This window comes from Vollenhovia emeryi, unplaced genomic scaffold (assembly GCF_000949405.1).
Source record: "Vollenhovia emeryi isolate VEMERY1.0 unplaced genomic scaffold, V.emery_V1.0 DF939144.1, whole genome shotgun sequence".
NCBI lineage: Eukaryota > Metazoa > Arthropoda > Insecta > Hymenoptera > Formicidae > Vollenhovia > Vollenhovia emeryi.
Window position 1 is genome coordinate 2,043,687 of NW_011967222.1, and position 26,066 is coordinate 2,069,752.

Sequence of the window (26,066 nt, forward strand, 5' to 3'; positions counted from 1 at the left end):
CTGCCAGCGTTGCGAGACGGCACTGACGGCAGGACGTAAACAGGGCTGTCTGACACGCCTGTGTATCTCGGGCACTCAGCTGACTCAGCACCGATTGTTCCGACACGGGATGAGAATGTCTCCGCCTCGGGTGCAGCTGCGCTCCGGGCTCGCCCCGCCTTGTTGAGCTTGAAAAGTTAGCTGGAATGAGAGTTGAAAGTAAAGCCCGCTGCAGACGATGCTATTTTTCCTGCTGGATTGCTTGCGATCTAATAAATTACTATCGTTGCTAGTAATTTAGTATAAATATATATAATAGCATCGTCTGCAGCGGGCTTTAGGCCCGGTTTCACCAGCGTTGTTTAACTTTAAGCCTGGCTTAATCCGTTCTTCGTTTCCTCCTAAGTTACTTTAGAAAGAGACAAACGTGAATTAAACTAAGATCAAAGTCAAACGACGTTTGGTGAAACCGGGTCTAAAGGCTCTGCGTCCATTTCTACCAATATAGATTAATCCTTGTTATTTAAAAAAAAAAGGATTGCTCGAAAATACAAGCGAAAGTCTAGGCACGAGTCTGTCGCGGCGATCACGTGGCCCGACGCACGTGTGACGGAAGTCGCCAAGTGGGGTGGAAAGAATATCTCCCCGCAATTCGTATCTCCGTGTGAGACTCCGTGCAGAAAAACGTCTGCTCCGAGAGCTACCGGACAGCATGAAGGAGGAACACTCGGTGCTCCCGCCGAAATTTGGCGGGGGACCTCAGGGACTGGGTAAACTTTCCATTCTGACACGCGTTCCCTGCGAACCTGTAGCGTCGCAAAACGGCAGATAACTTGGTTGCCGGCCCGGGACACCGGGGATACCGTCGGTAACAGGTTACACCTTCTAATCCCGTCGGTAGTCGAGCGCGACCGGGGTCTTGCGTTCCGCGCGAAATCCACTGACGCTAAAACAAAAAGAAAAGACAAAGAGCAAACGTTGCCCCTTCAGCGATTCGCGTGTTTACTCGAGGTTGCGCGACTTCCCCTCTCTTGGAGTCTATTTTCTGTGTCTGTTTCACTTCAGGCGACCCGGACGACAGAAGTTTGAGGAAGGTGGAGAAAGACGTGCTGGTGCCCAAGTTGATGCGAGAGCGGACCAAAGCCGAGAAGTGCGTCGACGAAGTTAGAGGTAAACGTCCCGGTTGACTTCCGGGGGTCAAGAGTACGGCGAGTGCGAATCACCCTCTCTTTTTCCGTAGACTTCCACGACTGCTGCCTCAAGGCCGGCCTGCTGCACGTCGTAAAGTGCAGGGGAGAAAACAACCGGATGAAGGCGTGCATGGAGAAGTGGTACTACAATCAGGACTTTATTAAAGAGTGCACGGAACAGTATCTGGACGAGCGGAATGAATTTAGGAGGACTGGACTTTCGAAAAAGCAGAAGGACACTAAATTGAAGACCTCAATGTGAATTGTACGAGTAGCGCGCGGACAGTGCCGAGATGGTCCATGCGCTTTTCGCTTGGCCGTTGAAATGTAACGTCTCTGTGATTGATACAGCGACAACTCTTCCAGCAGCTTTCGGGACGTCGCACAAGTTGCTTTGTGCAACGCCGGAAAGCCAAACGGTTTAGTTGGAAGTTATACAAGTCATGTTGCGATCCCTGCGACTCGAGTTACAGTCGAATGTCTATATGGCAAACTCGTGTATTCCGATTCCTGGGGCTCGATCGTGAATCCTTTCTAGGGCAAACTCGCGAGAAGTAACTACTATAATTTCATTGACTAATACAATATCATCAAGAATTGTCACACGCCAGCAAATGACTAACAACGATCGAGCTTCTAATCTTGCGCACCGATACGGGTTGTCGGCTGTACACAGCACTATCGAAAATATACGCGTAGACAGCATCTATACTGTTATTGCGACAAATATTATCACACGCCTCGGTGGTTGAATTGACGCCCGCCTGGAGAGTGTAGGGAAGTCCAGGTTCAAGTCCTGACTGAGGTAATATTTTTCGGAATAAATTTTCTGTGTTAGAAACACATCGCCAGTCATGGTCGATTAGAAGCTTGAGCATTGTTAATACAATAATAAAAACAATAATACAAATTTCATTGACGAATTCGATATCGTCAGTGAAACTTTTCACTTTTCATGCCGGAAGAAAAGATTCACAATCGAGCTCCTGGGACGTTGTTATCGCTTCCTATCGCTTGTACTTGGCGCGTTGGCAACGTAAAGAGTAGTGTTCTGTAAACGTCCATTGAAGCGTCGCGACAAGAACGTTGGTATACGGGGAGAGAATTTTCTTTTAAAATTTACCCCGGAAATCATGTAATCGTGGGGCAACATGGCATTTTGAGGAATCTATGAGAGTTTGTTTGAAAATTTATCCATTCTACTAGTAAAATGTATGGTGAAATTTCCAGAAATTCCTCAAAACGCGACGTTGTCCCACGATTGCATGATTTTCAGGGTGAGTTTTCAAAGAAAACGTGTAACACGGCGAATCGTTTTATCTTTGTTGCTTGTCATTATTGAACAAGGACAAAGTGATTCTCCGCGTTACACTGCGTCAATCTGGGTCTCTTGCTGGAAAGCACCCAGTGAATTCAGGATACCAACATCCTAATTGTAAGCCGTGGTACTTTGCAGAGGACGAAGACCCATGGTAGAGCAAAGGAGCGAGGAGGAAGGAGAGCGCGCAGACATTCGACCGTATCCCAGAACTGGCGTACGTGTTGTTTTAAATAAAAGCCCTGTTTAAAAGAAACGAGCACGACCGCGCCGAATCGCATTTGATCCCCAGAATCTCTCGTGACTTCCCAACCGTGTTTGTTGCACCGATTCAGATTGTCGCGTATAAATAAAGTTTCGACTTTATCCGACAATGAGATTAACTTGTCGAACAAACATCCGCAATACTTTTATTGACAAGAACGGAATTATCAGCGTTCGTCTGACACGCGAGAAAGTGGGGAACCGAGCGAATTGTACAGTTGATTTTTATCGCGGGCAATTCAATCTTTCGATCGAATTGATCGTCCACGAGGTCAGTCCGAGGCACGAGTATCCCCGGTGCAAATCCACAGAGGAAAGTTATGAGATAACGGAGTTTCTGCTAAATGCGATAGGCATCGTCTGTTGATTCCATCATCAATTTATTGCCCTTGGGGTGAAATCCGTTCGGTGGAAAATTCAATATTAAATCGTGTAATCGCAGCGTAGAAAGATTTGATTGAATTTAAACGATTAAAAGCCCGCTTTCACGGACGAGAAGCCTCTCTCGCAACAGGGGATCTTTTTCTACTTTATATCTTGAAATTCACCTTTAAGAACGCGTCGCGAGACCGAGAGATCTAAAATAAGAAGAGGGGGAAGCGCCACTCTCTCTCTCTCTCTGGTGTTTAAAGGGCGCCGCGCTCCCATAATAGAATCTCCGTTATCTCGTTATCTTCGCGGTCCACGTGGAGGCTGCGGATTCGCTTCTCGCGACGCGGGGCCGCGGAACGCCCGGCGTGCGCTCCTCGTCCGCCGTTAGCGAACGGCGGACGCGGCGGCGTGGTCGCCCCCCATAGACGAGCACGGGAAGTGGGGGTGGGCCGCGTACGTATGTACGAGTCTCTCGCCGCTCTTGCTGATGTGGAAGCCGCGAGGGCCGTGGAAGGGAGGTCTCTTCTCGTCCCGTCTTCTCCTCCGCGCGAGAGACGCCTCGAGAGACTCGACCCGCCGAGACGCTCTCAGTCTCGCGGCTGCGACGCGCGATCTCTCCCCTTTTTCTTCTCGCTCTCTCTCTCGTTCCCACCTCTCCCTCTCTCCCCCTGCGCCACGGTGGAATGCGAGCGCTCATGTTCCTCCAGGTCCTGATCGGCTTCTCGATCCTGGCGACGGCGGTCCCGGACGGCGAGCATCACGTCCTGAACAAGGTTAGAGAAACGACACCCTGTCGTTCGATCATTCGTTAACCCCGAGGGGGGAGACCGCTGGGGGGCCTTGTGGTGTGCAGATTCGCGGCGTTACTGGGCATTTTTTGGGCATTAGTTTGGGCGCTAGAAAGATAAAATAAGATGATGAGATAAAGAAATGCCCACTGGGCATTAGTGTACAAGATTTTTGTCAGCGGTTTTCCCCCTCGATCGACCCACTCTTATTTATTTTTGCTTCTCAAGCTTCTTGCTGCGTATGGTTTTTTTTTTCCAATGGAGTGCATGGAGCCTGGAGAATTTTTCATATAATTGTTTATGTGGAGATTTCATCATCTTTCAGACTTTCCTTCAATAATTTTAGAATTTTGCTAGAAAAGTTTTTACACAAATCGGCAGGTTTGTATCTCTTCTAGAATTTTTGCATATCTATTTGTTTGGAAATATTCCGAGTCTTCTAAGCCCTGATGAAAATAAAAATTGGAGCGTAAATCGAACGTAAGGGAAGAGTGACACAAGCGTAAACGAAATGTGTAGGAAGCGTAATTTGGAACAGTGAAGCGTAAAAGAAACCTCAAACACTTCTATTAACCTTCGCTGTTCCAAATTACGTTTCCTATGCATTTCGTTTACGCTTCTGTCACTCTCCCCTTACATTCGATTTACGCTCCAAATTCTATTTTCATCAGAGAGGGTGTCTTCCAGCAAAGTACACGGGAGACACTGCGTAACACAGCGAATCCTTTTATCCTTGTTGCCTGCCACTGTTGGCCCAAGGATGAAGGGAGCCTCGGTGTTACACAGGCCGTGTCTCTTGCTGGTAAGCACCTTAAGATCCCTCGTCCTGTAATGTCAGACGTGATTTTAGAGATCTTCAAAAGTTCAAGATATTTTTCAGAAACCATAGGAAGTAAAGTACTCGAGAATATTCACACATACGAAAAAAATTCTAAGAGAAACAAAGTAGACTCTCCCAGTATTTCTGACAAGTGTGCCACTTGGTGTAAAAATTCTGAGCCAGATTTTCGCCAGAGGAATCTTGGAATTTTTTTTAAAATTTCGCAAGTGGGACTTGTACGTCCCACTTGAATAATAAAGGTTCAGTCCTATCGTTAAGACAATTGCTTTTGACGACAGAATAGCAGATCGTGTTGGCGAGTAGCGTGAGATTTGCTTTCGTCCCGGTTAAGATTGTGGGGAGAAGAAGGGTGGCGATTTGAAGAGCATTGTATTCCAGGATGGAGGCAGTAAAGACCACTACGTCCACTCCCAGCACAACCCGGCCTACGATCACGAGGCTTTCCTCGGGGAAGAGGCCAAGACCTTCGACGAGCTTACACCCGAGGAGAGCACCAGGCGGCTGGGGATAATCGTCGACAAGATAGACAAAGACAGCGACGGCTACGTGACTCAGGAGGAGCTGAAAGATTGGATAATGTACACGCAACAACGGTACATCAGGGACGACGTGGAGCGCCAGTGGAGGTCCCACAATCCGCTGGGCAAGGAGAAATTGTCCTGGGCGGAGTACAAGGATATGGTCTACGGCAATATGGAGGAGCAGGAGGACGAGAAGGCGAACCACTCCTTCTCGTACGTTCAGATGTTCAAGAGGGACCGCCGTAGGTGGACCACCGCGGATCTGGACGGCGACGACGCCGTGACGAAGGAGGAATTCACCGCCTTCCTCCACGCGGAAGACGCGGAGCACATGAAGGACGTGATAGTGCTGGAGACGATGGAGGATATCGATAAGGACGGGGACGGGAAGATATCTCTCGCGGAGTACATTGGTAAGCGGGAATCGTCGTTGCCGCCCTTGAAGCCCGAGCGGTTCCTGAATCTTTGTTTTGTCCGCAGGCGACATGTACAGGGGCAAGGAAGATGAGGAGGAGCCGGAATGGGTGAAGAACGAGAAGGAACAGTTCTCGTTGTACAGGGACAAAGATGGCGATGGATTCTTGAACGCCGACGAGGTAACTGGCCGTTTCTTGCAGCGCTCGTCCCGAATAAGAACGCACGCCCGTAGGGCCGCGTCTCGGTGCGATTAAACTGATTCGTTCGGACCTGAAACAGGTGAAAACGTGGATCATCCCCGCGGAATTCGATCACGCCGAGGCGGAGTCGAGGCACTTGATTTACGAGGCGGACACCGACGCGGATCACAAGCTGACGAAGAACGAGATTTTGGAGAAGTACGACATCTTCGTCGGATCCCAGGCGACGGACTTCGGCGAGGCGTTGGCGAGGCACGACGAGTTTTAACGAGGTGCAATCTCATAAGAAAAAAAGAATCACTAACGAACAAATTACTTGTAACACTTAAGCCTACTTAAGATCTAGTTTACCCCTACGAAGAGAAAAGAATATTTATCTACTTGCTCCGATAAATAGATGTGTTTTTATATATCTTGGGTATTCACACAATTGATATCGTAGAGAGAATGCTATATCTGCCAAAAATTGTGAAGCTCGACTAGCTGTTGTTACAATAAATTTTTCATATTGTCATTGTATTAACTTTCCATTGTTCTCTTTGGATATTTTGAAAAGTATCAACCCTTCCTCGTCACGTCGGTACAGTATGCAAATAGGAAGCGGTCGCAGCGAGACAAATTCCGGCTGAATCGGTTTGAAGCAAAATGTTCAGGAGTATGTAAATAGCGCGTATGATTCACAAAAAGCAAAACTAGGGTCAGAACACAAAGCTTGTTCTTGCGGTGAATGGCGCCCAGGTCTCACACTGGACCCGACATGGCCAGCGTCCTACTCAGAGCACAAGCTTACGACAAGACATGAACGTAGTGCACAAGCTTTGATGTATATTGCACTTCCAGTTATATACGTCGTTTACGAAGCTTGTGCGCTATCTATACGTTTATAACGCAGCGCACGCACTTTTATATAAGCGCACAAGCATATGCATAAGGAATTTGATTGGTCCATCTCCTTATGCACTTGCTTACGGACCAATCGGTTTCTTTATGCATATGCTTATGCATTTATGCAAAAGTGTGCGCTCCACCCTTATGACTAACATCTCGTCGTAAGCTATTACGCCGCTCTTTGTGCTCTGACCCTTAACGCCTATTTTTTAAGCAGTTAATTATTTTTTATACCATCGTGGCCTTTTACTATCGCGCTGTACGTTGATAACGATTGTCATCGATAGGACGCTGTCATTATATGATAACGAATGACATTTATCAGATAAGCATAATCTCGTAGCAACATGAGCAATATCTGTAATATCGTCGCGCGAGTCAGCTCTCCAAGCATGCAAGAATGAAAGAGGTTTATTTGGCTGTACTCTTGACAGTTTGCACGTACGTGTTTTTAGGTAAGTATATTTATTTCTCTTTACAACATTGCACGCCTCTCGATAATACCGCTTACAAATACCGTAAGAATATAAATACCAAATAACACCTCGTAGCTTTTCAGGCCATCGATATTAACGATATACTTTCGTCTAAGACTCGCGCCGGAGCGGCCGATCAGAAAACATTTAAGCCGCCGCCAGTTTTTCGTTCGATATTCAGCCGATATAAGAATAGATCGCGGGAAACACCTATCAGCGTACATATACATGCACATGTAGAGCGTTAAGACAGTTCGCATTCGTATAAGTGTTGTGTGTGTACATGTATATATAATTAGATACACATTAGACATATAAATTATATATAAAAATACGAGAGATAGATTTGACTTAGTCTGTATCACATCGTGAATGAGAAAGATGATTCTTTGAGCTAGAACGCGATATATATGTGTGTGTATAAAGAAATTGTGAGACTTAATATACAAAGAAATGATGTAAAACTACTTGATGCAGTCTCTGCTTTAATTTACATTCGGTTGCTTCCGTTCAACGCTTCGCAATTTATCAACTGTAATCTGTTTTTCTCAGTTAGAACCAATTATTTTTATATACAGCGACTAGCGAGGAGCCACGTTGCTTTCACTTCACATGGCCAGGTATAATACACAGAGATGTAGACAAGAAGACATTTTGCGAGAAGTATAACGAAGTTAATCCATTTACACCGTGTATAAACCCATTATATCTTAGTGAGTCTAATATTCATGTTCATTCTCAGTTATAAATTCAATTCCGTTGCACGGTATTGCTTCAAAATATTTTCCAGGTGATACGAAGCCAAATGTAAGTGAGATATGGGAGAATAGAATAAGCAATGGCTATAATTATACCCAACCACTGGAACCCGGTAGCGTGTGTGTAAAGTATACATACACGTACAGTGGCGCAGGTAAGTGTAACAAAATGGAATTGACTTAAATCTTATGGTTGGATTTATGTGAATGAACGTAAATATTACACTTGCAGTTATAAACATCAGTTACTTCGTTGGGAGAGTTACAGAAGACCTGGTGAAGCCAATTGCATCAGACTGTTTCGTTAAATACGTATGTATCATGAGTGATTTGCAATTAGCTTTGTATTTTGCTTTACGACTGTACGATTACAACTCCAGCACTTTATAGCAAAGTACGACAGATACGACTTTGTGATACTTTTAGACTGAAGGATATATTCTCGAAGCGTGTGCCTGTGAATCTAAGGACAACTCTGCGCCCTGCAACTCAACAAGAAGAAATATGTATTCGTCGCTAATGATTTCCGTAGCTGCAGCCGTTTCGCTGTTCGTGTATAAAATTCTCGATATTCCCTGACAATTTCGGCTTATACTATTCCTTTGATATGAATGAAATCGTACAAATTATTGATATTTAATATTTATTACAATTTATGTGCAACTATGAATCAAGCGTATGTCTTTTTACAATTTTGTAGAACGCGCAATATATATTTAAATTATATACAGCGGCAAGCAAATCATATACCTTGTAACATATAACGCAATTGAGAAATAAATACTCATATGTGCGGAAATATGAGGAAAAAGATAATATAAACTCTGAAATAACAATAACATACACATAACAAAATTGACTAAGAATAATTCAATGTTATATTCAATTAAAACATGTTTTTTTTCGGAAAATAAATACTTCATTATTTCGTACATTCGAAAAAATGCTCGAACCTTAATATATATTACGTATGGAAGTATTACAAATTAGATTCCCGTATGTCGTCTTACGTTCCAAAGAAATGTTTATTAACAAAGGATACGAATAAAGTTACGTATGGCATTCTAGCTGCGTAGAAAATTAGGACTTATTCGCACATCTGAAGCAACGAATTAATTGTAACGTCCTTCTTGCCGTGATTGGCATCGTACACCGATTTGATGACTTCCTTGTCGACATTCGGAAACATTTCTGCGATCTGCAAGGTGTACACAGCGTTACAGTCACGTCTACATAACTGAAGGGACATAGGAACGGAAATCAAGACGGGACGGATACGTCAAGTACCTGCTTCAACTCGATCTCAGCATTTGGCAAAGAGCTTGGTGCGACCGCCGGTGTAACAGGCGGAGGTGCTGTATAAACGTTTACCGGGGCGTATGGTAAGCCGAACATTGTTGTTGCAGAGGGAACCATCATTACTGAAGAGGAGCCCATTTGGTACGGGTGATGATACTTGGTCTATTGCAAACACATCCCAATGAAAATCGAGACCTGCACTAATGTTGCGCGCAATTGTATTCGGAATTTAACAGCTATAGCTCTAGTTCGCGACAGTCCGCCTCCTTCAGATACAAGTACCGTAAGTTAAACAAAACTAACGAAGAACATAAAATAGCGTAACCATTGTTCTTTTACCGTGTAACTGAAAACTAAATTGATCATGCCCTCCTGATTATCTCCCTGCTTCCCACTGAGCATGTACCAGTCCTCGTGCGTCTCTCCCTTCTGAATAACCTGCGGTGGAATCTCTATGTGGCCCCACGCGATCAGCTCGTCCATCACGAAGGAACACTCGTCGTAAATTTCTACGTATATCTGGGAAACTCCGGGCGGAAGGTTGCTGCAACGACAAAGGCGCGATAATAAACGTCGGTACGTATCGCAACGGGGCTAAGCGTTACTCACCACTGGATCACTTTGTTCCAATGTGGATTTTTACCACCGTTAGAATCTGTATGCGTCTCGAACACCGAGTGCCCCACTCGTATCCTCGCGTAAGGGTCCATCCTCGTCATTCCATAATTTTTCACTAATTTGGCCTGAAAAAGAGTCAGCACGAGGAGGCGTGCACTGTAGCCGCTGTTAGGCCTAGGTTTGATCCGGACGCGCCGTGGCAAGGCAATTTACCTGAGAAATTGTTATGCTAAGTCTACCCACTCGAGGGTCGTGAGCCACCGACATGTTCTGCATCTGCTGCTGGAGGGCCAGCGCGGCCTGCTGATCCGCCGCCTCCTGCTGCAGCTGCGCATTGCGCTCCTCTACTCTCAGGAAGCTGTCCGGCAGTGGTCCCACAAAAGCCTGGATACGTCCGATTACAATTTCATAATTCGCCAAATCGCAAATGTAGCGCGTGGTGAAAGGAAAAAAAAAACCTGCTGCGTAACCCTCGAATTCAAATGCGAGAGATAGAGAGATTTCTCGCGGAGTGACTCATACGCTACGTTGTCAAGCGCGCAAATTAGACACTGAGAAGTCGTCGACGTCCGCCGACGTATCTCGCCGCGTGTATCGCGCGCGGGGGAAAAAAAAAACGCGCGCGCGGACTCGTTCGATTCCGCGCCCGGGTGCCCGTCGCGCGAGATCGCGGAGTATTCGTAGGGCTTCCCCGATTATCGCGTCCGCGGCCGAGCGACCCAGCCTGCGCGCCACATACCCGCTTCTTCCACTCCTCGTGCAGAGGCCTGTCCGTGTCCGTGTCCATGGCGGAGTTTTTTTATAAAAAAAAAAGAGAGGATCACTATCCCCTGGAGGAAAGGATGCCGCGTTCGACGTGCCGCATGCAGCCGTGAGGCTCCTGCCGTGGTCCGCGCTCCGAGGCTTGTCAAATACGTCAAGTCACACGAGCGTGCATCGCTCCTACCCGACTGTTTACCGATCGACTGCTGATGCGCACACGACGGGGTCGGGCGAGGCCGCGATTGGCCCGTCGCTCGCGGTGTCGACGCGAGTCGCGACGGCGTGGTGCACTCACCTCTCCCCCCTTCCGCCGACCCGCCGCTCCGTCGGCTCTACCCGTGGGCGCGAGTCTTGAGTTCATTCGAAGGAGAAACTTATAGCGTTTTCGATTTGCTGACTCGACCCGACTCCGAGTCAGAAAAGTTTGATCAAGAGTAAGATTTTTGTAGAAATTGTGGTTCAAATCTTGCTTTTGATCAAACTTTTCTGACTCGGGGTCGGGTCGAGTCAGAAAATCGAAAACGCTATTATACCCAGGGAGAAATGAAAATCGGGATGACGTCAATTTGATGTCATAGGCTGTGTTCTGCCGAAGTTAGCTAAGAATAAGCGCTTTATGCTGATTGGATAGATCTAGAAGAATAGCTCTATTTCAGCACAGATCTGAAAGTATAATCCAATGAACGCAAAGCGCTTAGCAAGCGCAAACTTCTGCTGGACACAGGCATATTGACCGAATTTACGTCATATTTTGTCTTTGGGTTTGTTTTCTGTTCCTGCACTGGTGAACTAGTGCAGTAAGCTAGAATGAGAAAAAATATGCTTGTCTTACTCCAATTTATTGCACTAGTTCATTAGTGTAGGAACAGAAAACAAGCCTATGGTCAATATGACATGAAATTGACGCCATCTTCACCTTTCATTTCAATTTCGTCAGACACATAAGAATTGACCAATCACAGTCGATTATTCTTACGACTACGACTTTACGACTTCTATGTAGACGAGGCTTTAAAACGTGCGGCGGTTCGGAGTAACGTCGGTAATGCAGCGCTCTGCGATCCTCGCCACGACGATTCGTGCTTGCACTTCTTTTCTCCAAGTTCACCCTCCCGCGGGAACATCCCTCGATCGCCAGGTTGTATCAGCGAGATCCCGAAAAATTCCTCGAAATTCATGCTCTTAATCTTGGGGTTGCTTTCCAGGAAGAGACGCGGATTGACGCGGTGTAAGATTCGCGTTTGCGCTTCACCTCCGGTTATCATGCCGACGCCGTGCGACTCTCGTCGCGACGGAGCCGCGGGACGTGGTGTCGCGTGAGCGTGAGCGGAACAACGAGCGTTTCATGGCGTGACACGCGCGTGCCAAGTCGCCATGGAGTGAAACGTCAGACGTGTGCGGACAGGGCGCACGCGGCCCAATTGCTGGCTTCTGAAGGAGGATGGCCCTCGTCAGTCAGGGTCAGGGAATTGGGGAGGCCGCGGATTTCTTAACGAGGTACCACAACATCTCGAACAAACTGAAGAAGTAAGTCCTCTCGGGGGTTGTTTTTCCGTTTAAGTTTGCCAACGATTATCCCTCATGCGTTTTGATCCCCTAGACGATTCCTGAGGAAGCCGAACGTCGCGGAGGCATGTGATCAGTTTAGTGAGTGTTCGACTTAACGTCAACTGAATGGAGAGTAATACGAGCCTTTCGGAAGCCCGACCGATCAGTTTCGCCTTTTATAAGTTTATTAAATTTAGTACGCGAATGGTTTGTATTTTATCAATTTTTTTCTCTTCACCTTTTCCTTGAAATTGACTAGCCTGGCTCTCGAAAGGCTTATATAGTTTTACCGAGGGGGAAACCGCTGGCCAAAATCTTGTACACCAATGCCCACTGGGCATTACTTCATCTTATTATCTTATTTTATCTTTCTAATGCCCAAAAAATGCCCAGTAATGCCGCAAATCTGTACACCACAAGCCCTCAGTGGTTTCCCCAGTCTGTGATAATTTAACTCTTAATTGTAGAAAACAAAGAATAAAGACAGTTGATTCTTTTTGCTTAGGTGCCTTAGCTACCGAATGCGAACAGAAGGAACTGTGGCAGTACGCAGGCTTGTGCTGGTTGGCGGCCGCTAGATGCCAGGGTACATTGGAGAACGCCTCTTCTGAAATAAATCTTCTGGTCAAGGCTGGGAGGCAATTCCTCACGGCTGAGAAAAAAGATAACGATGTGGGATGCCCCTCTATAGGCCAAGAGAACATACAGGTCTCTCATGCAATTTGAATTTGTAGTAAAAAAGAAAGTAAAAGGAAAGAACTAAATGTAACTCACAAATGTAATTACGTTCCAGGCGGCTGTGAGTTGCTTCGGCCATTCCATGGCTAGATGCAGCAATCAACCGGGATTCAACACAATTTCCGCCGGTTTATCAGTGGAGCTGGCGCTAGCGTTGGGCCCGGGTCCCGCTGGTATCCAACAGTTGCGCAAAGCCATCGACATCTTTCCTACATCAAAAGCTATCAATACCTTAGTGTCTTTCCATATAAAACAGGGTCGGTATTTGATCCGTTCCCATCTGCGTCTTGCTTAAAGTCAATCATTAGTTTATAACTGAGATATCGGCGACCGTTCGCTGCTTTTCAGTGATGACGCACTGATTGACTTTAAGAAAGTACGAATAACTAATATCTCTACAATTGTACCTTTTCCATCAATGTAGTAACATGCAGTGTTTTGCGTATTTTCATCCTCACAGGAGATTACGTAGCTGCATTACAAATTCTCAATGAATTTGTAGAATTTGTAGAAGCTTGTGTCGTGGCTGGCGCTAGAGGAAACTACAACGCAATCCTACATAGGTATGTGTCTATTTTTCGCGCTGTATATCCGTTACAAAACCAGCCATGTGTTAGCTACACAAAAAATTAACTTGGAAAAATCACAGTGAAAACAGCCCAGTTATTATCTTGTAAAGAAAATTCAGAGTGAGCCATCACTTTGTCCTGTGACTGGCTCCGTGATTGTAATTATTTGTAAAGTTCACTGCTATATTAAATTGCGATATTATATGTAATATCTTTCTCTATGACGGTGCGTTTAATGCAATCAAAAATATATACAATAAAATCTATAAAATTAGGTGCGAAGTGACGCGAGTGCTTCTGCTGCTCATTCTTCAGCCTTCACCTCAGAGATTGACACCATCTCTCGCCCAGGTCCTCGAAAAGTATGCGTGGGCAGAAGAGAATGTGAACAACGGTACAGATCACATGTTTAATTGTACATAGATAATTCCGTAAGAAATATATATTTCAAGTTAGTAATACGAATATCTTTTTTTTGCAGGTCTCAATATGAGCGAGGATGAACTATTATTGCTGCAATCCCTAGTATTAGCGTGCCAGTCTCACGATCATCAAGCGGTGTTGGAGCTCGAGAGCGAGCTTTATCCTTACTTCGACACAGAGCAAAAGGAACTGTTGCATAAACTGATACAAGTAGTATCGACGCAGTAAATATACAATAACGCCACGAGCTATGCGTACGAGATTTTTCTCCCGATTGCCTTCCCGCCGTGGACACTCCTCGCATCCCCGCTATGCGGTCCATCGAAATCGAAAATCGCATTCCTCGGGGGGGACTCGAGCGAGGGATGCCCCTCGGCCGGTTGTTTTTCTTTCGTTTTGCGCGCGATTACGTTATTTAGTCGCCTCGAAACAGGTTCCTGCGGCAAGAGGCCTGGGCTGTGTTGCTCAATCGAGACGCCAAGGATGAACCACTGCTTTTACTAATCCAGTAACGGTCGTGTTGGAAACGGTAAATTCACGCGAGACGATAACAAACTCGTCCCGCTTCTCGGGATCTCGTTCACGCGGTGGCAAAAGCGCGGCTTGAGATGTGAAAGGAGGAGGAGGAGGAGGAACTCTTTAAGCGAGAATCGTAGAACGGCTGGAGTGGAGCGAGACAAGGCTGGCAGGAAGGGCATAGTGTGCGTGCCGGTATGGCATCGCGGAGGAGGGGATGTCTCGTGCGTCCCACAATGTACTGAAGTCCTTCGCTCCTCCACGGCTGCTATTCAAGGCAGAGCCGCAGTCGGTGTCAGTTTATCGCGCAAAAGTGCCCAGGGAGTCCTTCGGATCAAAGTGTTCACCGAATTGTCTTGTTAGCACTTAATCCTGGATCAAGGTAACGATCTCTTCGTCCTTTCTTGCGTATTCTTAAGTCACCCAATCTTGCAACAAAAGCGATCGTTACATACCGCGATTAAAACTTCGCTGGGACGCTAAAGAATTCCAGGAACAATGCGTCAGCCTTAGTCTTAAGTTATAATGACAGGAAGTCTCTTCGAGGCGCGAACAATCCCTCGTGATCCAATGAGAAAAATCGGTTCCAAGGATGTCGATTAATTTCTTTAAAGGTCAAGGTTCGTAGAACGAGACTTTCGCATTCGAGTCGTTGCTGTTGCAAGAACACATTCCAAACGAAATGATGATTAATCAGTATGAATAGATTAAAATAAGTCTCGAATTATTTGCGATCAATTTCCGCTGAAAAACTGAATTTATTTAAACGAGTGCGAGTAAAATAATTGTTCGTCTAAATACAAATCTGTAATTTTTTTTTCAAAATTTACCTGGAAAATATTGCTAAAGATCAAGTAAGCGTCTAATGACCGTGCAATTTCGAATACCGTTAAGCGTGATTTCACGCGAGCTGAGTTGCAAGCTTAATGAATTGGAAAGATTCCTGAACGTAGACAATTGTGTTCGAAAACTCGAGTTTATACACTCGCGGGCATTGCATCTACCTCACATCCTTCGGATTCTGAAATCGTATGATTCGAGATATTTACAGCTTGAGCGTTAAAAAATTCTCAACTCAATTAAATTCTGATTTCAGATCGATTTATATTAATTTTGCTATGTTAATTTTAACATCCATACTTCTCCCTTGTACTCGCCGCGTATAATGCGTTCTTCCTCTTCAACTTCGTCGAGGTGCGAGAGCGCACCGCGTTCCCGCTGCGCTGATTTACCACGTGTTTCGGCGACCTTGAACTCTCTTTGCTCACCTGAACGAAGGTGAATGCCCCAAGCACCTGCACTCTTCGGTTTGCAAGCGTGCGTCCCTGTGGAGAAAAGTCCGACTCGTGTGCACTTGGAGCTTGAATTGCGAGTTTATCTACTCGAGAGATTCGTTTTGCAAGATACAATGTTAAAAATATTAAAAATTGGAATTCGAACCAACAGATACATACTGCGATATGATTATCAGTTGCATCTATTATCCTCATAATGACAAGATTCTCCTGTTATAAGGAAACTTCGTAAAGAAATTTACAAAATTCTTGGAAAAAATGCACTTTCTCTTAAAATTTATACAACACGGACGTTTAAAGTAAATTCATATATGATATTCTGCAAACGAGCCAATAATGGTTTTACACAAAACGTATCTATAACATTTGGTTCGTACGAGGGAGAATCTTCGATGAACAATCCGTAAATGAAAAACTCTCTCTAGTCGAGAAGATGTCGGCAGACTGGAGGACCATTTTCGTAACCGGGGGCGCCGGTTACATCGGCAGCCACTGCATCGTCGAGCTCCTGGAGTGCGGCTACGACGTGGTGGCTATAGACAACTTTGCAAACAGCGTGACCGAAACAGACGGCGAGTCCGCGGCGCTCAAAAGGGTCGAGCAAATAACGGGAAAAAAAGTCACGTTCTACAACTGCGATCTGCTCGACAGAGAGAAGCTCGAGGCCGTATTTAATCAGGTACAACGTTTGCTGATGGTTCCCTATTGTACATTCCATTTATCATTATTATTCCGCTGTATATTGTGCATGGCGTATAGTTGAAAGGTTTGAAAAGGAATTTTTTTTTCCTGAAAAGAGTAATTTGTCACTTTCAGCACAAAATAGATTGCGTGATTCATTTCGCGGCTATTAAAGCCGTCGGCGAGTCGATGCAAATTCCGCTTCATTACTATCGAAATAACATAATAGGAGCGATTAATCTCCTCGAGGTAAGAAGATTATATTACGGAGCGTACGCGCGCGCCGCTCTGACCAGTTCTACAATTCGACCCCTTGTTTTCAGGTGATGAAGGCGGCTGGCTGCTTTCAGCTTGTATTCAGCAGCTCTTGCACGGTTTACGGCGAGCCTACGGAACTGCCCATCACGGAGGAACACGAAACCGGCAGCATCACCAATGTCTACGGCCGAACGAAATACTTTATCGAGGAGATGCTCAAAGATATATCCAGAGCTGAAAAGGTTCGCGTATATATCTGGAAAGTCTCGACTTTACGCGAAGCTACTTCAGTTTCGCACGACTAAAATTTTACTTGCACAACTCGTGTACTCGCACAAATATTTACTCCAGATTAAGAAAAAGAGATCAAATTGTTTTACTTTTGGTTTTCCCCTTCGGAAAGAAATCGTACGTTATTTGCAGTCTAGTTTGCACTTAGTCTTTCATCTAAGTTTTATTTTTAAACATTTCTTTCGTGTTTAACAGAGTTGGAACATTATATCTCTAAGATACTTCAATCCGGTGGGTGCTCATCGATCGGGACTGATCGGGGAGGACCCGACAAAGCCATTCACAAACCTGATGCCGTATATCGCTCAGGTCGCTTTGAGGCACAAGCCGGAGTTGATCATATTCGGCGGTGATTATCCTACGAATGATGGCACAGGTAACAATTACTTTGATAATATCAAATAGTAAGAGAAGGTTTTACACCCTCGTATACTCACGCTTCATACCTCTCCAGGCGTACGCGATTACATCCACGTTATGGACTTGGCAGCCGGCCACGTGGCGGCATTGAATGCTTTGCACAAACAGCATCTCAGGCTAAAGATTTACAACTTGGGCACCGGCAACGGCGTGACTGTGTTGGAGTTGATAAAAACGTTCGAGAAAGTCACTGGTACTACCGTGCCGTACGTCGTGAAGGAGAGAAGGGAGGGCGACATCGTGTCCATGTACGCTAACACGGATTTGGCGAAAAAAGAATTGAGCTGGACAGCGAAGTACAACGTTGAGCAAATGTGTGAGTAACGCGCCCCAGCTTAAACGCGGGTTTGATCTCAGATAATCGATGCCTAACGGTGAAACGTTCGGACACAGGTCAGGACTTCTGGAGGTGGCAAACGATGAATCCGCACGGTTACCGAACATCGTTAAAGAACGGAACTACGGAGCACCTGAACAATACATCGTAAAAAGTTGTATCGAGGAAACCATGCAGATAATTTATAATAAAGGATCGATACGCGATTTGTCTGATGAATCACGCATTTATAATGTCCACAGGTCTGTCGCTTACATTTTACAGCTGCTCTTTACACTCATTCTCGGCCCTTGTGTCGTCAGCGTCACTTCCATCTTTCTTACACTCGTCCAGAATTTCATAAAGCGACAGATGCTGGAACTTTAAGATTTCCAGACCCCAGCTCGTCCATCCAGGCAACAGATACCTCGCGAAAATTTCCAGACACCTCGGCTCGCCCGGAAGATATTCCTTTATGATTTCTAGGGACGCGAACAAATCCTCTGTCGTAATACGCTGAATGCTTTTCGTCGAATGTATTTCTCGTGTAAATCTCCAATCGTACCTGTGAGAGGTGGTTTGTGAGAGTGTACCGCACTAGGTATGCTAATCATCAGCCTGCCGTCAGGGATGTCCACTTTGCCCTTTTCCAATGCAGACCCTAGTATCAGTAATTCATAAGGTTGCTTCCCAGGTGTCGAGTTAAAATTACATATTGTATCACCTGCTTGTGTCACCTAGAGTGGCAGTTGTTATCTAACACTTATCGCATTGCATTCCTAACATTATTGAGACACTACTTACCTTGAGCCAGTACCACTTAGCTCTATAAGTAATACCCCAAGACGGAAATATCTCGTTGAAGATACTGTTCAAATGATTGGACGAATTGGTGCACCATACGGCTACAATGCCGCTCGAGTGTAACAGCTTTCTTATCGGTATCTTAGCCAACTCCTCGTTGTACATCATCTTGTAGCTGCAAGAGCGTACAATCATGCCGCCAGATATCTCACGCAATTGATTATGTGTATGTAAAATAATTAAGAACGAGTTTAAATCTGTAGATCAATTGTATTCTCTCCGAGCATACCGAAGATTTTGTTCGCTCGTCAACTCGCGACCGATCTCGTGGGATTACCTGGCCTCTGCGCACTTCGTCTTCTTCCTTCTGATCGACTTGTTCCACCAAGGTGGATCCAGCACTATGAAATCGTACTGGTTGCACAGTTCCATCTTCTTTTCTATGTCTCTCACGTCGTAGCAGTAAAACGTGCATTTCCTCGGGAACACATATTTCTTATTGTGAGCCTCGGACACGATAGCGTCGTCGGTGTCATTGGAGCCGTACAGGCTCTCGTCCTTGGCGGCGTAAGTGTCCTGGTAGAACTTCATGGACGCCAAGCGCGCCAACTCGTTGTTATCGAGGAAGTTGTTTCGACAGAAGAGCCCCTTGTCCCTCGCAGCAGACATCATTGCGTCGAACGTTCGTTTAACGCCATCGACCTGTTCCGAGAAGGAAACGGTGAGATGCCACGCGAGGCAAAGCGCGATTCCTATCGGTGGACATTTTAAAGCGCAGGTGTCAATTCTGTATCTTACACAATAATGAAAATGCTAAACGTGAATAGCTTTGTCTCTTTCCAGCCGTCCCCTTAGAAGGAAACAAAGCCGCTCACTTTTTAGCACTTTCACTATCCCAAGTTAGCAAAGTGTTAATGGATTGTCGGCGAATTCATCAGAGACCCACGTCGAAACCATAGCCGTCTGTGTCCTTTGGCTTTCGCTCCGGCAATAGAGTCTGTAAAACATACGCTGTAAACAGATAGTCAGCAGAAGCCGAGTAGGTCCAGTTACGTGAGCAGATTTTGCTGTATCTCTACCGACACGCCGGCAACGTGTCGAGCATATCAGTTCTTGTACGCAACCTGCAGTCTTTCCGCCTTCAAAATTTCTAGTGGGCATTTGACGAAATCTGTTCCAACAGATTTGGCTATCCGGGATATCACGGTAATAGCTGCTCTCCTTTTACACTCAAGTGATACTCAGTCACTCAGTTATGTGAGTATTTTATACTCAGATATGACATCATTAATGTGAGTCTATTAAACTCACTAAAGGTCTCGATCGTGTGCAAAAACTCAGTTAAATCTGGTTGAGTCTCACTTCTCAAGAGTCAAAAGGAACATGCATTCAACTGAGTTATGACGTCACAAGTGAGATTTATCCGAGCTTTCATGTAAAAGGAAAGCAACCAATGTCTCGCGCCAAGTATAAGCGTAGCTAGAACCGCGTTATAAGATACAGAACCGAGGGGGGAAACCGCCGAGGGCACTGTGGTGTGCAGATTCGTGGCATTACTAGGCACTTTCTGGGCATTAGGCCTTGCCGGGGCACTGTATAAAGATAAAATAAGATAACAAGATAAAGTGACGCCCACTGGGCATTGACGGGCTTTGGTGTACAAGATCTTGGCCAGCGGTTTTCCCCTCGTACAGGCCTGACCACCCCCGGGACGTGAACGTTACGCCCGATGAACCTACTTCCTCCAGCTCTTTTTGCGGCAATCGCTGCGAGCGCTTCCTCTTCTTTCTACTGCTGTGCGTTGCAATACTGTCCTGAGGCTCCTGGACGGACTGCGCTACCTGATTCTGCCTCAGGTACTGAGAATTGATCTCGAATATCATTTTGTTAAAGCCTAAAGCGCAAAATCCATCTTCACTCTTGACCCTCTTGTACACCTCGTCGAGGTACTTGGAGTGGGACACGATCCAGCCTTCCTCGCCGGCATAAAGAAGACTCATAGTCGGCCTCGGAGATCAGCGCGGACGTGCACACGCATACGATACTTATCACAGATCCTTACGATACGTTCTACTCTACTCAATCTGCCGTTGTGCCAATTCGTCTGACACACGATCGTCGATTCAATTAGAATGTAGTACGCGATTGTTGTGTACGCATAAACATTTGATCGGGAACAATGACAACCACAATCACAACCGCGTTAAGAGATTCCAGAGAGGTTATATCCCTCGCGTCGGCGAGACGCGCCTACTTGTCGCACGTATTCCGCAGCATCCGCGAGATAACGTTTACATAAGCATTGCCGAGAGTCCTCGCGCCGGGCGGCGGTCGTCGCGCTCTCCGCGATAAATTACGTCGCGAGACCGTCGGCGTCTACCCCCGAGAGGGACGGGACCAGTGCGGCCGGTTGGCTGCGAGCCGTGCGAGTGACGTATCGACGTCGCGTGTCGCGATATCTTGTAATGTAAACCGCGAAATAAATTCACCCGCCTGGAGAAAGAGAGTAATTAAGGTAGACTCTTTGTTTTAGGGTGGACGCGTCACAGCGTCGAAGTTTACGTCGCACCGCTGATAACTCCGTAGATATACGTCAATAGATATGCGATATAACTGATCCCGCACGGCGTACGATCAACAATGCGATAAGAATGATACGCGCGTGGTCCATTATCGCCCAGTCGTTCACCGTGAGATGTTGCAGGTGAGGGATTGGTGTCGTGACGATGAAAGTAGAGAATAGGACGTCAGCAAGTAGGCCCGCTTTATTTTTTGTAGCCTTCGCAGCTAACCATTGTTCAGATTCTATACTTCTCGTTGAAGAGTCCAGAGTCCAGATGTATGTGTTCTATGTAACTCTTTGAGTTGGAAGCAAATAAAAAAGAACACCATTCGTCGAGCGGATCCCAGGTAGAACAGTGGGTCCTGATGACATTAAAGTGCACAGCTAACCATTATTTAGATTCTATACTTCTCGTTGAAGAATCCAGATATATGTGTTTCATGTAACTCTTTGAGTTGGAAGCAAGTAAAATAAAAACACTCTTTGAGCGGACCCCAGGTAGAACAGTGGGTCCTGATGACATCAAAGTGCACAGCTAACCATTATTTAGATGCCTATATTTCTCATTAAAGAGTCCAGAGTCCAGATGTAATATGTGCCATGTAACTCTTTGAGTTGGAAGCAAATAAAAGGAAACACTCCTCGAGTGGATCCCAGGTAGAACAGTGGGTCCTGATGACATCAAAGTGACGTTGAAATGACATTATGAATAAATTCATGATGTCATTATGACGTTATTATGAATTTTATGTTCTACCTGGGAAGACGTTTAAATATTTTAAGGGCTGCCCTCGTTACATCAGAGCTATGTCGTTACGTCTGTAAGACAACGAGGTTGTTGCGTTTCAGCGTGGACCCGGCGAGACGTTGCATCGGTACGATGGCGCATCCTCTGGTCGCAGTGTGCCAAATGAGGTCGATAGCCGACAAGGCGAAGAATCTGGAGGTCGTGGCCGAGTTGGCGGCCGAGGCAAAACGCCGATCGGCCACGGTATGTACTTGCGGCAGCTAACGTTGCACGACGATAACTTCCTCCTCTTAATTTTAACAATATCGTTCGCATACATTTTGTAACACGCATTACAGATAGCGTTCTTTCCCGAGGCCTGCGACTTTCTGGCGGACAACAAGAGGGACATTGTCGCCATGGCTGAACCGCTAACCGGGCAGACAGTGGCGGCTTATAAAGAGATCGCTGTCAAAAATGACATCTGGTTATCCTTGGGCGGGATTCACGAAGCTGTGAATATCTTGATTTGTTTTACATAGAGATGACGATAATTAATTTTTCTAATACATAAGACTTGCCATTTCAGTCGGATAATGCGGAAAAGATCTACAACACGCATGTATTGATGAATAGCGAGGGACAATTAGTGGCCACTTACAGAAAGATACATTTGTTCGACATGGATAACAAGGATACCGGAGTGCGCCTGATGGAGTCGGATTACGTGCTGAGAGGGACCGAGATCGTGCCACCTGTGCCCACGCCGATCGGCAGCCTCGCGCTCAGCATTGTATCCTTGGCTGGAGAACAAATCGTTCTTCTTTTCTTTATGTAAAATTGAATGGTTACTTAACAACGATCGCAGTGCTACGACATGCGGTTTCCCGAGTTGTCGCTAACTCTGCGAAACATGGGGGCGCAGATTCTCACGTATCCGTCGGCGTTTACGTATCAGACTGGCGCCGCGCACTGGGAGGTGATGCTGCGAGCGCGAGCGATAGAAAACCAGTGTTATGTCATAGCCGCGGCGCAAACCGGCGCGCACAACAAAAAGAGAGTGAGCTGGGGTCACGCGATGGTAAACAATTCTAATATATTCGTCTTTTCGGTGAGATTAAAGAGAATTGCTCCCGAGATTGAAATCGGAATCCGCTCGTTCTCAGATCGTGGACCCCTGGGGCGCCGTCGTAGCGCAGTGTGCAGAAAAAACGGGTGTAGCTGTGGCAGAGATTGATCTCGCGTTGCTGGAAAAGATCAGGAAGAATATGCCGTGCGAGGAACACCGTCGCACCGATTTGTACTCCAGAATGGAGTGTTGAGAGTCCTCGTAAGGACGTTCATCGGCAAATCGATTTTTCACTTGCTTCAAATTTGAACCACGTGCTATTAATAGTGTTATATTATATGCCTGCTCAATTTTAAAAACCGTGCCCGTATCAAAGTCGAGATATTTAATATCGAAGTTACTCGTACGGTATAGGCGAAACGTGGGATATTTTAATTTATTGTGATAGAACTTGTTTGTGTATTTTGCTAAATACATAAATTAATCTATGATGCACAAAACAGGAATACGCAGCCGTACCGTTTATGCGTAATTGTAATCCGAAATTCTCCATCTGACAATATTTTGAAGCGTGTCGCCCAGTACATTCACAAAGGCAACACTGTCCGATCTTCGTTTTTCCCAAGGCGTGCTAGTGTATGCATACTGCGTAGTGTGTATTATTTATGCTAAAAGTCGTGAATTAGGAAGTCGTGTTGTACGGAAAGAAAGCCGAACGTAGGCGAAGACTTTTGGCTACGATTACAGCCGATGAACGTCCTTAACGCAAACAGTTTAATAAATAAATAAGCGATCATAAGAAGTTGTAATTAATCCATTTTTTAATGGATTTGTATATTTAGCTGAACCCCCGATGTAAAAATCTAGAATAATTATATATTGTATTATATAGAATATAATAATATACATATATATTATTATATTATACAGAACATATATTATTGTTATAAATTTTATACTTCCTAGTAAACACCGAGTATCAATTACATTGCATTTATGTTAAAATTTCTCAATCAACAACGTAATACATGTGTCACGTTGCATTTACGTTGAGTGAGAGATTGTAACATAAATGCAATGTAACTGATGCTCGGTGTTCACTGGGTTAAGCTTGTATCGTTATCGCAATTTATTAAAGTTAAGATACGCTCATCATATTTTATAATTTTATTTATTTAAAAAAACAAAGTTTCTTTATATTACCGTTTCAAGTAGATAAATGCTGCAAATTGACATTTAACACATAAATAAATTAGATTTCTTTTGGAATTTGTACAGTAAATAATTTGATTGCTAAATATCAATTTGCTTTTCCTTGATGATATATATTATCGGCTAGGTCCTTCGACTGGATACCCAGGATCTCAACGTCCACTCCCTGTAGCGCCCAATTATGTTCGCAGATCTCCAACGCTTCCCATTCGGACTTGAAAGCTGCCTTCGGATCGGGCGGCATGGACATCGCGGCCCCCGATACTTGATCCTGCACCAGTCTCGTGGTATCCGCAGCGTTATTCTCGCCAAGTACAAGCGTGTAAATGGATCTCAGTCCAAACACATTGAGAAAGTACCACGAGGCTGAAGAGACCCACGCAGCGTCCAGCGTAATTAATTCTATACCCCGTTGCAACATCGGCTTGAAGCGTAGCGTCAACGGAAATGGCACTTTAGCTACAATTAAAGCGTTTACATTAAATTACGTGTAATCTTGAGAAAGAGTCTAAAAGTCTAAAGTCTAGCTTGAAGGGTCAACAGGCATCTTGCAATATAAATATTCGACAATGTCACAACGCCATATGTACTTGTCACAAATCCAGAGAACATCCAGTTGATCCAACCACCGATCAGTACCATAGGCAGGACATTGGTCACGTTTCCCTTCAGCATTTCCGTCATCATACTCGGATCGGTCATGGGATTTTGGGATACGGGAGGACGCTTCTGAGTCTTAAAATACCCAGTCTCCTCGTTGTTGAAGAAATGCCTCCTCGTCATAAAACCTACTTTCGGTATGTACTGCCCGTTCTCCCGGAGCAGTCTGGAGCGTATCATGACTTGACTGCAAGATATTTAATTTAATACAGTCATCAGTTTTAGGCTTCGCGCGAGAAACCTCCGAGGTTAATCGGACGTGTGTGCGTGCGTGCGTGCGTGCGAATATTTACCTATCTTGCACTTGATGGAGCTCGACCTTCTTCTGCGAGGAGAGCAATATCGAAACGTAGTGGCGTATTATACCGACTAGAAACGTGATCACTACTATAGGCAGGAATACCCAGCCTCGGATATTCGGGTCTAGCAACAACTCGGCCATGTCGACTGTCTCTGCTGCGATAAATCTATCCGCGAGAACGAAAATAAGAAACGGAGCAGCAGCACACGAACCTCGGCTAACATTACAGGTTATGTCAACTAATTCTCCCCTCCCTCCCTCAACGGCGTCAGCCGCGTCACAACAAACGATAGTGGTAGAAATGTGCAGCCAATCAGCCTGCAGCTTTTACGGAAAAGCTGTGCAAGTTGATTGGCCACACATTTCTCGGAACTAGAGGTGCGTTCCGTTTCGCGCATGAGGCTGCTATTACATTTGTCGTGCGATAAATTTTTCACATGTCAAAAACAACTCCTTGTTTAAATTTATATCTCGCGGACCGCATGGCAGAACATTTTCATACTTAAAACACTCAGGTCAGAAGTCTAATGAAAAAGATATTGGTCTTAAACATTTTCAATTTTTAACCTTGAGCAATTTGAAATTGGCTCTATAAGATTACAAAATTCTTCCACGCGATTGTAGTACGCGATTGTAGTACGCGCAAAAACAAAGCGGGGGGTTCACGACTTTATATAAAGAACAAAGGGAAATTAAAAATATCGCTTTATAAGATAATTGTGGTTAGGTTAGGTGACAGCTTCACACGCTGATCAAACTTCTTACAAATTTTTAATAAACATATTATTTTCGCCGGGGCAATGCAGATTAACTTTCATCTCGGTTTAAATTGCGTCTTATCTTTTTTTTTCAGAAAAAAAAGTATAATTGTTGAAACGGATATACGTATCGACGCTCAAGTAGGATGCTTCCTTACCGACTGACGCTAAGTACCGCGGCAGGTAAACGCGGTTACGTCTCGTGCGGTACCGGCGCGAGGGCGCC

General features: G+C 45.3%; 9 protein-coding genes across 13 annotated transcripts; 6 read left to right on the top strand and 3 right to left on the bottom strand.

Moving 5' to 3' along the window:
• Positions 1-571: 571 nt before the first annotated feature.
• Positions 572-2,005, top strand: LOC105566585 (COX assembly mitochondrial protein homolog). The gene is made up of 3 exons (XM_012020703.1): positions 572-749; positions 1,045-1,149; positions 1,220-2,005. Exons 1-3 carry the CDS (start codon positions 692-694, stop codon positions 1,429-1,431), a joined length of 375 nt encoding a protein of 124 aa, XP_011876093.1. The 5' UTR covers positions 572-691; the 3' UTR covers positions 1,432-2,005.
• A 1,548-nt stretch (positions 2,006-3,553) lies between these two features.
• On the top strand, positions 3,554-6,409 carry LOC105566586 (calumenin-B). Its single transcript, XM_012020704.1, has 4 exons — positions 3,554-3,896; positions 5,131-5,686; positions 5,754-5,869; positions 5,970-6,409. Exons 1-4 carry the CDS (start codon positions 3,807-3,809, stop codon positions 6,156-6,158), a joined length of 951 nt encoding a protein of 316 aa, XP_011876094.1. The 5' UTR covers positions 3,554-3,806; the 3' UTR covers positions 6,159-6,409.
• Positions 6,410-6,502: 93 nt separating this feature from the next.
• Positions 6,503-8,828, top strand: LOC105566588. Its single transcript, XM_012020706.1, has 5 exons — positions 6,503-7,233; positions 7,833-7,967; positions 8,045-8,167; positions 8,245-8,324; positions 8,439-8,828. Exons 1-5 carry the CDS (start codon positions 7,179-7,181, stop codon positions 8,589-8,591), a joined length of 546 nt encoding a protein of 181 aa, XP_011876096.1. The 5' UTR covers positions 6,503-7,178; the 3' UTR covers positions 8,592-8,828.
• Positions 8,642-10,922, bottom strand: LOC105566587 (toll-interacting protein A-like). Its single transcript, XM_012020705.1, has 6 exons — positions 10,669-10,922; positions 10,143-10,313; positions 9,921-10,054; positions 9,651-9,855; positions 9,300-9,473; positions 8,642-9,210 (listed from the first exon to the last, which is right to left on the bottom strand). Exons 1-6 carry the CDS (start codon positions 10,714-10,716, stop codon positions 9,100-9,102), a joined length of 843 nt encoding a protein of 280 aa, XP_011876095.1. The 5' UTR covers positions 10,717-10,922; the 3' UTR covers positions 8,642-9,099.
• Positions 10,923-11,715: 793 nt separating this feature from the next.
• On the top strand, positions 11,716-14,216 carry LOC105566594 (factor VIII intron 22 protein-like). The gene is made up of 8 exons (XM_012020716.1): positions 11,716-11,829; positions 11,897-12,218; positions 12,292-12,338; positions 12,745-12,947; positions 13,033-13,234; positions 13,438-13,540; positions 13,822-13,940; positions 14,028-14,216. The coding sequence occupies exons 2-8, from the start codon at positions 12,133-12,135 to the stop codon at positions 14,195-14,197; spliced, it is 930 nt and encodes a 309-aa protein (XP_011876106.1). The 5' UTR covers positions 11,716-11,829; positions 11,897-12,132; the 3' UTR covers positions 14,198-14,216.
• Positions 14,217-14,303: 87 nt separating this feature from the next.
• On the top strand, positions 14,304-18,015 carry LOC105566593 (UDP-glucose 4-epimerase-like). 2 transcript variants are annotated; one of them, XM_012020714.1, is made up of 7 exons: positions 14,304-14,867; positions 16,206-16,459; positions 16,597-16,710; positions 16,785-16,961; positions 17,206-17,386; positions 17,465-17,746; positions 17,824-18,015. In XM_012020714.1, the coding sequence occupies exons 2-7, from the start codon at positions 16,214-16,216 to the stop codon at positions 17,916-17,918; spliced, it is 1,095 nt and encodes a 364-aa protein (XP_011876104.1). In that variant the 5' UTR covers positions 14,304-14,867; positions 16,206-16,213; the 3' UTR covers positions 17,919-18,015. The 2 variants fall into 2 exon arrangements, with proteins under 2 accessions (XP_011876104.1, XP_011876105.1); XM_012020715.1 differs by lacking the exon at positions 16,597-16,710.
• On the bottom strand, positions 17,753-20,562 carry LOC105566592 (methyltransferase-like protein 4). The gene is made up of 6 exons (XM_012020713.1): positions 20,290-20,562; positions 18,888-19,252; positions 18,551-18,725; positions 18,312-18,483; positions 18,023-18,228; positions 17,753-17,900 (listed from the first exon to the last, which is right to left on the bottom strand). The coding sequence occupies exons 1-5, from the start codon at positions 20,548-20,550 to the stop codon at positions 18,026-18,028; spliced, it is 1,176 nt and encodes a 391-aa protein (XP_011876103.1). The 5' UTR covers positions 20,551-20,562; the 3' UTR covers positions 17,753-17,900; positions 18,023-18,025.
• On the top strand, positions 20,350-24,064 carry LOC105566591 (nitrilase homolog 1). 4 transcript variants are annotated; one of them, XM_012020711.1, is made up of 8 exons: positions 20,937-21,012; positions 21,085-21,254; positions 21,329-21,389; positions 21,963-22,104; positions 22,200-22,355; positions 22,430-22,633; positions 22,709-22,921; positions 23,007-24,064. In XM_012020711.1, the coding sequence occupies exons 4-8, from the start codon at positions 21,994-21,996 to the stop codon at positions 23,160-23,162; spliced, it is 840 nt and encodes a 279-aa protein (XP_011876101.1). In that variant the 5' UTR covers positions 20,937-21,012; positions 21,085-21,254; positions 21,329-21,389; positions 21,963-21,993; the 3' UTR covers positions 23,163-24,064. The 4 variants fall into 4 exon arrangements, with proteins under 4 accessions (XP_011876102.1, XP_011876101.1, XP_011876099.1 ...); XM_012020709.1 differs by lacking the exon at positions 21,329-21,389 and having other exon boundaries at positions 23,007-23,167; positions 23,669-24,064; XM_012020708.1 differs by lacking the exon at positions 21,329-21,389.
• LOC105566590 (ER membrane protein complex subunit 3) lies at positions 24,065-25,336 on the bottom strand. The gene is made up of 3 exons (XM_012020707.1): positions 25,075-25,336; positions 24,712-24,968; positions 24,065-24,580 (listed from the first exon to the last, which is right to left on the bottom strand). Exons 1-3 carry the CDS (start codon positions 25,221-25,223, stop codon positions 24,210-24,212), a joined length of 777 nt encoding a protein of 258 aa, XP_011876097.1. The 5' UTR covers positions 25,224-25,336; the 3' UTR covers positions 24,065-24,209.
• Positions 25,337-26,066: the final 730 nt, after the last annotated feature.

Excerpts from the sequence above, each read along its gene's own strand:
- LOC105566585 (XM_012020703.1), top strand. The coding sequence starts at position 692 with ATGAAGGAGGAACACTCGGTGCTCCCGCCGAAATTTGGCGGGGGACCT. Across the intron at positions 750-1,044 it reads CGGGGGACCTCAGGGACTGG|GCGACCCGGACGACAGAAGT; the intron begins GTAAACTTTCCA and ends GTTTCACTTCAG. Across the intron at positions 1,150-1,219 it reads GTGCGTCGACGAAGTTAGAG|ACTTCCACGACTGCTGCCTC; the intron begins GTAAACGTCCCG and ends CTTTTTCCGTAG.
- LOC105566586 (XM_012020704.1), top strand. The coding sequence starts at position 3,807 with ATGCGAGCGCTCATGTTCCTCCAGGTCCTGATCGGCTTCTCGATCCTG. Across the intron at positions 5,687-5,753 it reads ATCTCTCGCGGAGTACATTG|GCGACATGTACAGGGGCAAG; the intron begins GTAAGCGGGAAT and ends TTTTGTCCGCAG. Across the intron at positions 5,870-5,969 it reads GATTCTTGAACGCCGACGAG|GTGAAAACGTGGATCATCCC; the intron begins GTAACTGGCCGT and ends GACCTGAAACAG.
- LOC105566588 (XM_012020706.1), top strand. The coding sequence starts at position 7,179 with ATGAAAGAGGTTTATTTGGCTGTACTCTTGACAGTTTGCACGTACGTG. Across the intron at positions 7,234-7,832 it reads TTGCACGTACGTGTTTTTAG|CGACTAGCGAGGAGCCACGT; the intron begins GTAAGTATATTT and ends TTTTATATACAG. Across the intron at positions 8,168-8,244 it reads ATACACGTACAGTGGCGCAG|TTATAAACATCAGTTACTTC; the intron begins GTAAGTGTAACA and ends TTACACTTGCAG.
- LOC105566587 (XM_012020705.1), bottom strand. The coding sequence starts at position 10,716 with ATGGACACGGACACGGACAGGCCTCTGCACGAGGAGTGGAAGAAGCGG. Across the intron at positions 9,856-9,920 it reads TGGAACAAAGTGATCCAGTG|CAACCTTCCGCCCGGAGTTT; the intron begins GTGAGTAACGCT and ends TTGTCGTTGCAG. Across the intron at positions 9,211-9,299 it reads CTGAGATCGAGTTGAAGCAG|ATCGCAGAAATGTTTCCGAA; the intron begins GTACTTGACGTA and ends TACACCTTGCAG.
- LOC105566594 (XM_012020716.1), top strand. The coding sequence starts at position 12,133 with ATGGCCCTCGTCAGTCAGGGTCAGGGAATTGGGGAGGCCGCGGATTTC. Across the intron at positions 13,235-13,437 it reads GTCTTTCCATATAAAACAGG|GAGATTACGTAGCTGCATTA; the intron begins GTCGGTATTTGA and ends TCATCCTCACAG. Across the intron at positions 13,541-13,821 it reads TACAACGCAATCCTACATAG|GTGCGAAGTGACGCGAGTGC; the intron begins GTATGTGTCTAT and ends CTATAAAATTAG.
- LOC105566593 (XM_012020714.1), top strand. The coding sequence starts at position 16,214 with ATGTCGGCAGACTGGAGGACCATTTTCGTAACCGGGGGCGCCGGTTAC. Across the intron at positions 16,460-16,596 it reads TCGAGGCCGTATTTAATCAG|CACAAAATAGATTGCGTGAT; the intron begins GTACAACGTTTG and ends TGTCACTTTCAG. Across the intron at positions 16,711-16,784 it reads GAGCGATTAATCTCCTCGAG|GTGATGAAGGCGGCTGGCTG; the intron begins GTAAGAAGATTA and ends CCTTGTTTTCAG.
- LOC105566592 (XM_012020713.1), bottom strand. The coding sequence starts at position 20,550 with ATGAGTCTTCTTTATGCCGGCGAGGAAGGCTGGATCGTGTCCCACTCC. Across the intron at positions 18,726-18,887 it reads ACGAAGTGCGCAGAGGCCAG|CTACAAGATGATGTACAACG; the intron begins GTAATCCCACGA and ends ACGCTCTTGCAG. Across the intron at positions 18,229-18,311 it reads TCACAAACCACCTCTCACAG|AAATCATAAAGGAATATCTT; the intron begins GTACGATTGGAG and ends TCGCGTCCCTAG.
- LOC105566591 (XM_012020708.1), top strand. The coding sequence starts at position 21,202 with ATGATACGCGCGTGGTCCATTATCGCCCAGTCGTTCACCGTGAGATGT. Across the intron at positions 22,105-22,199 it reads CAAAACGCCGATCGGCCACG|ATAGCGTTCTTTCCCGAGGC; the intron begins GTATGTACTTGC and ends CACGCATTACAG. Across the intron at positions 22,922-23,006 it reads TGAGCTGGGGTCACGCGATG|ATCGTGGACCCCTGGGGCGC; the intron begins GTAAACAATTCT and ends GCTCGTTCTCAG.
- LOC105566590 (XM_012020707.1), bottom strand. The coding sequence starts at position 25,223 with ATGGCCGAGTTGTTGCTAGACCCGAATATCCGAGGCTGGGTATTCCTG. Across the intron at positions 24,969-25,074 it reads CTCCATCAAGTGCAAGATAG|TCAAGTCATGATACGCTCCA; the intron begins GTAAATATTCGC and ends AATATCTTGCAG. Across the intron at positions 24,581-24,711 it reads GTTCTCTGGATTTGTGACAA|CTAAAGTGCCATTTCCGTTG; the intron begins GTACATATGGCG and ends CTTTAATTGTAG.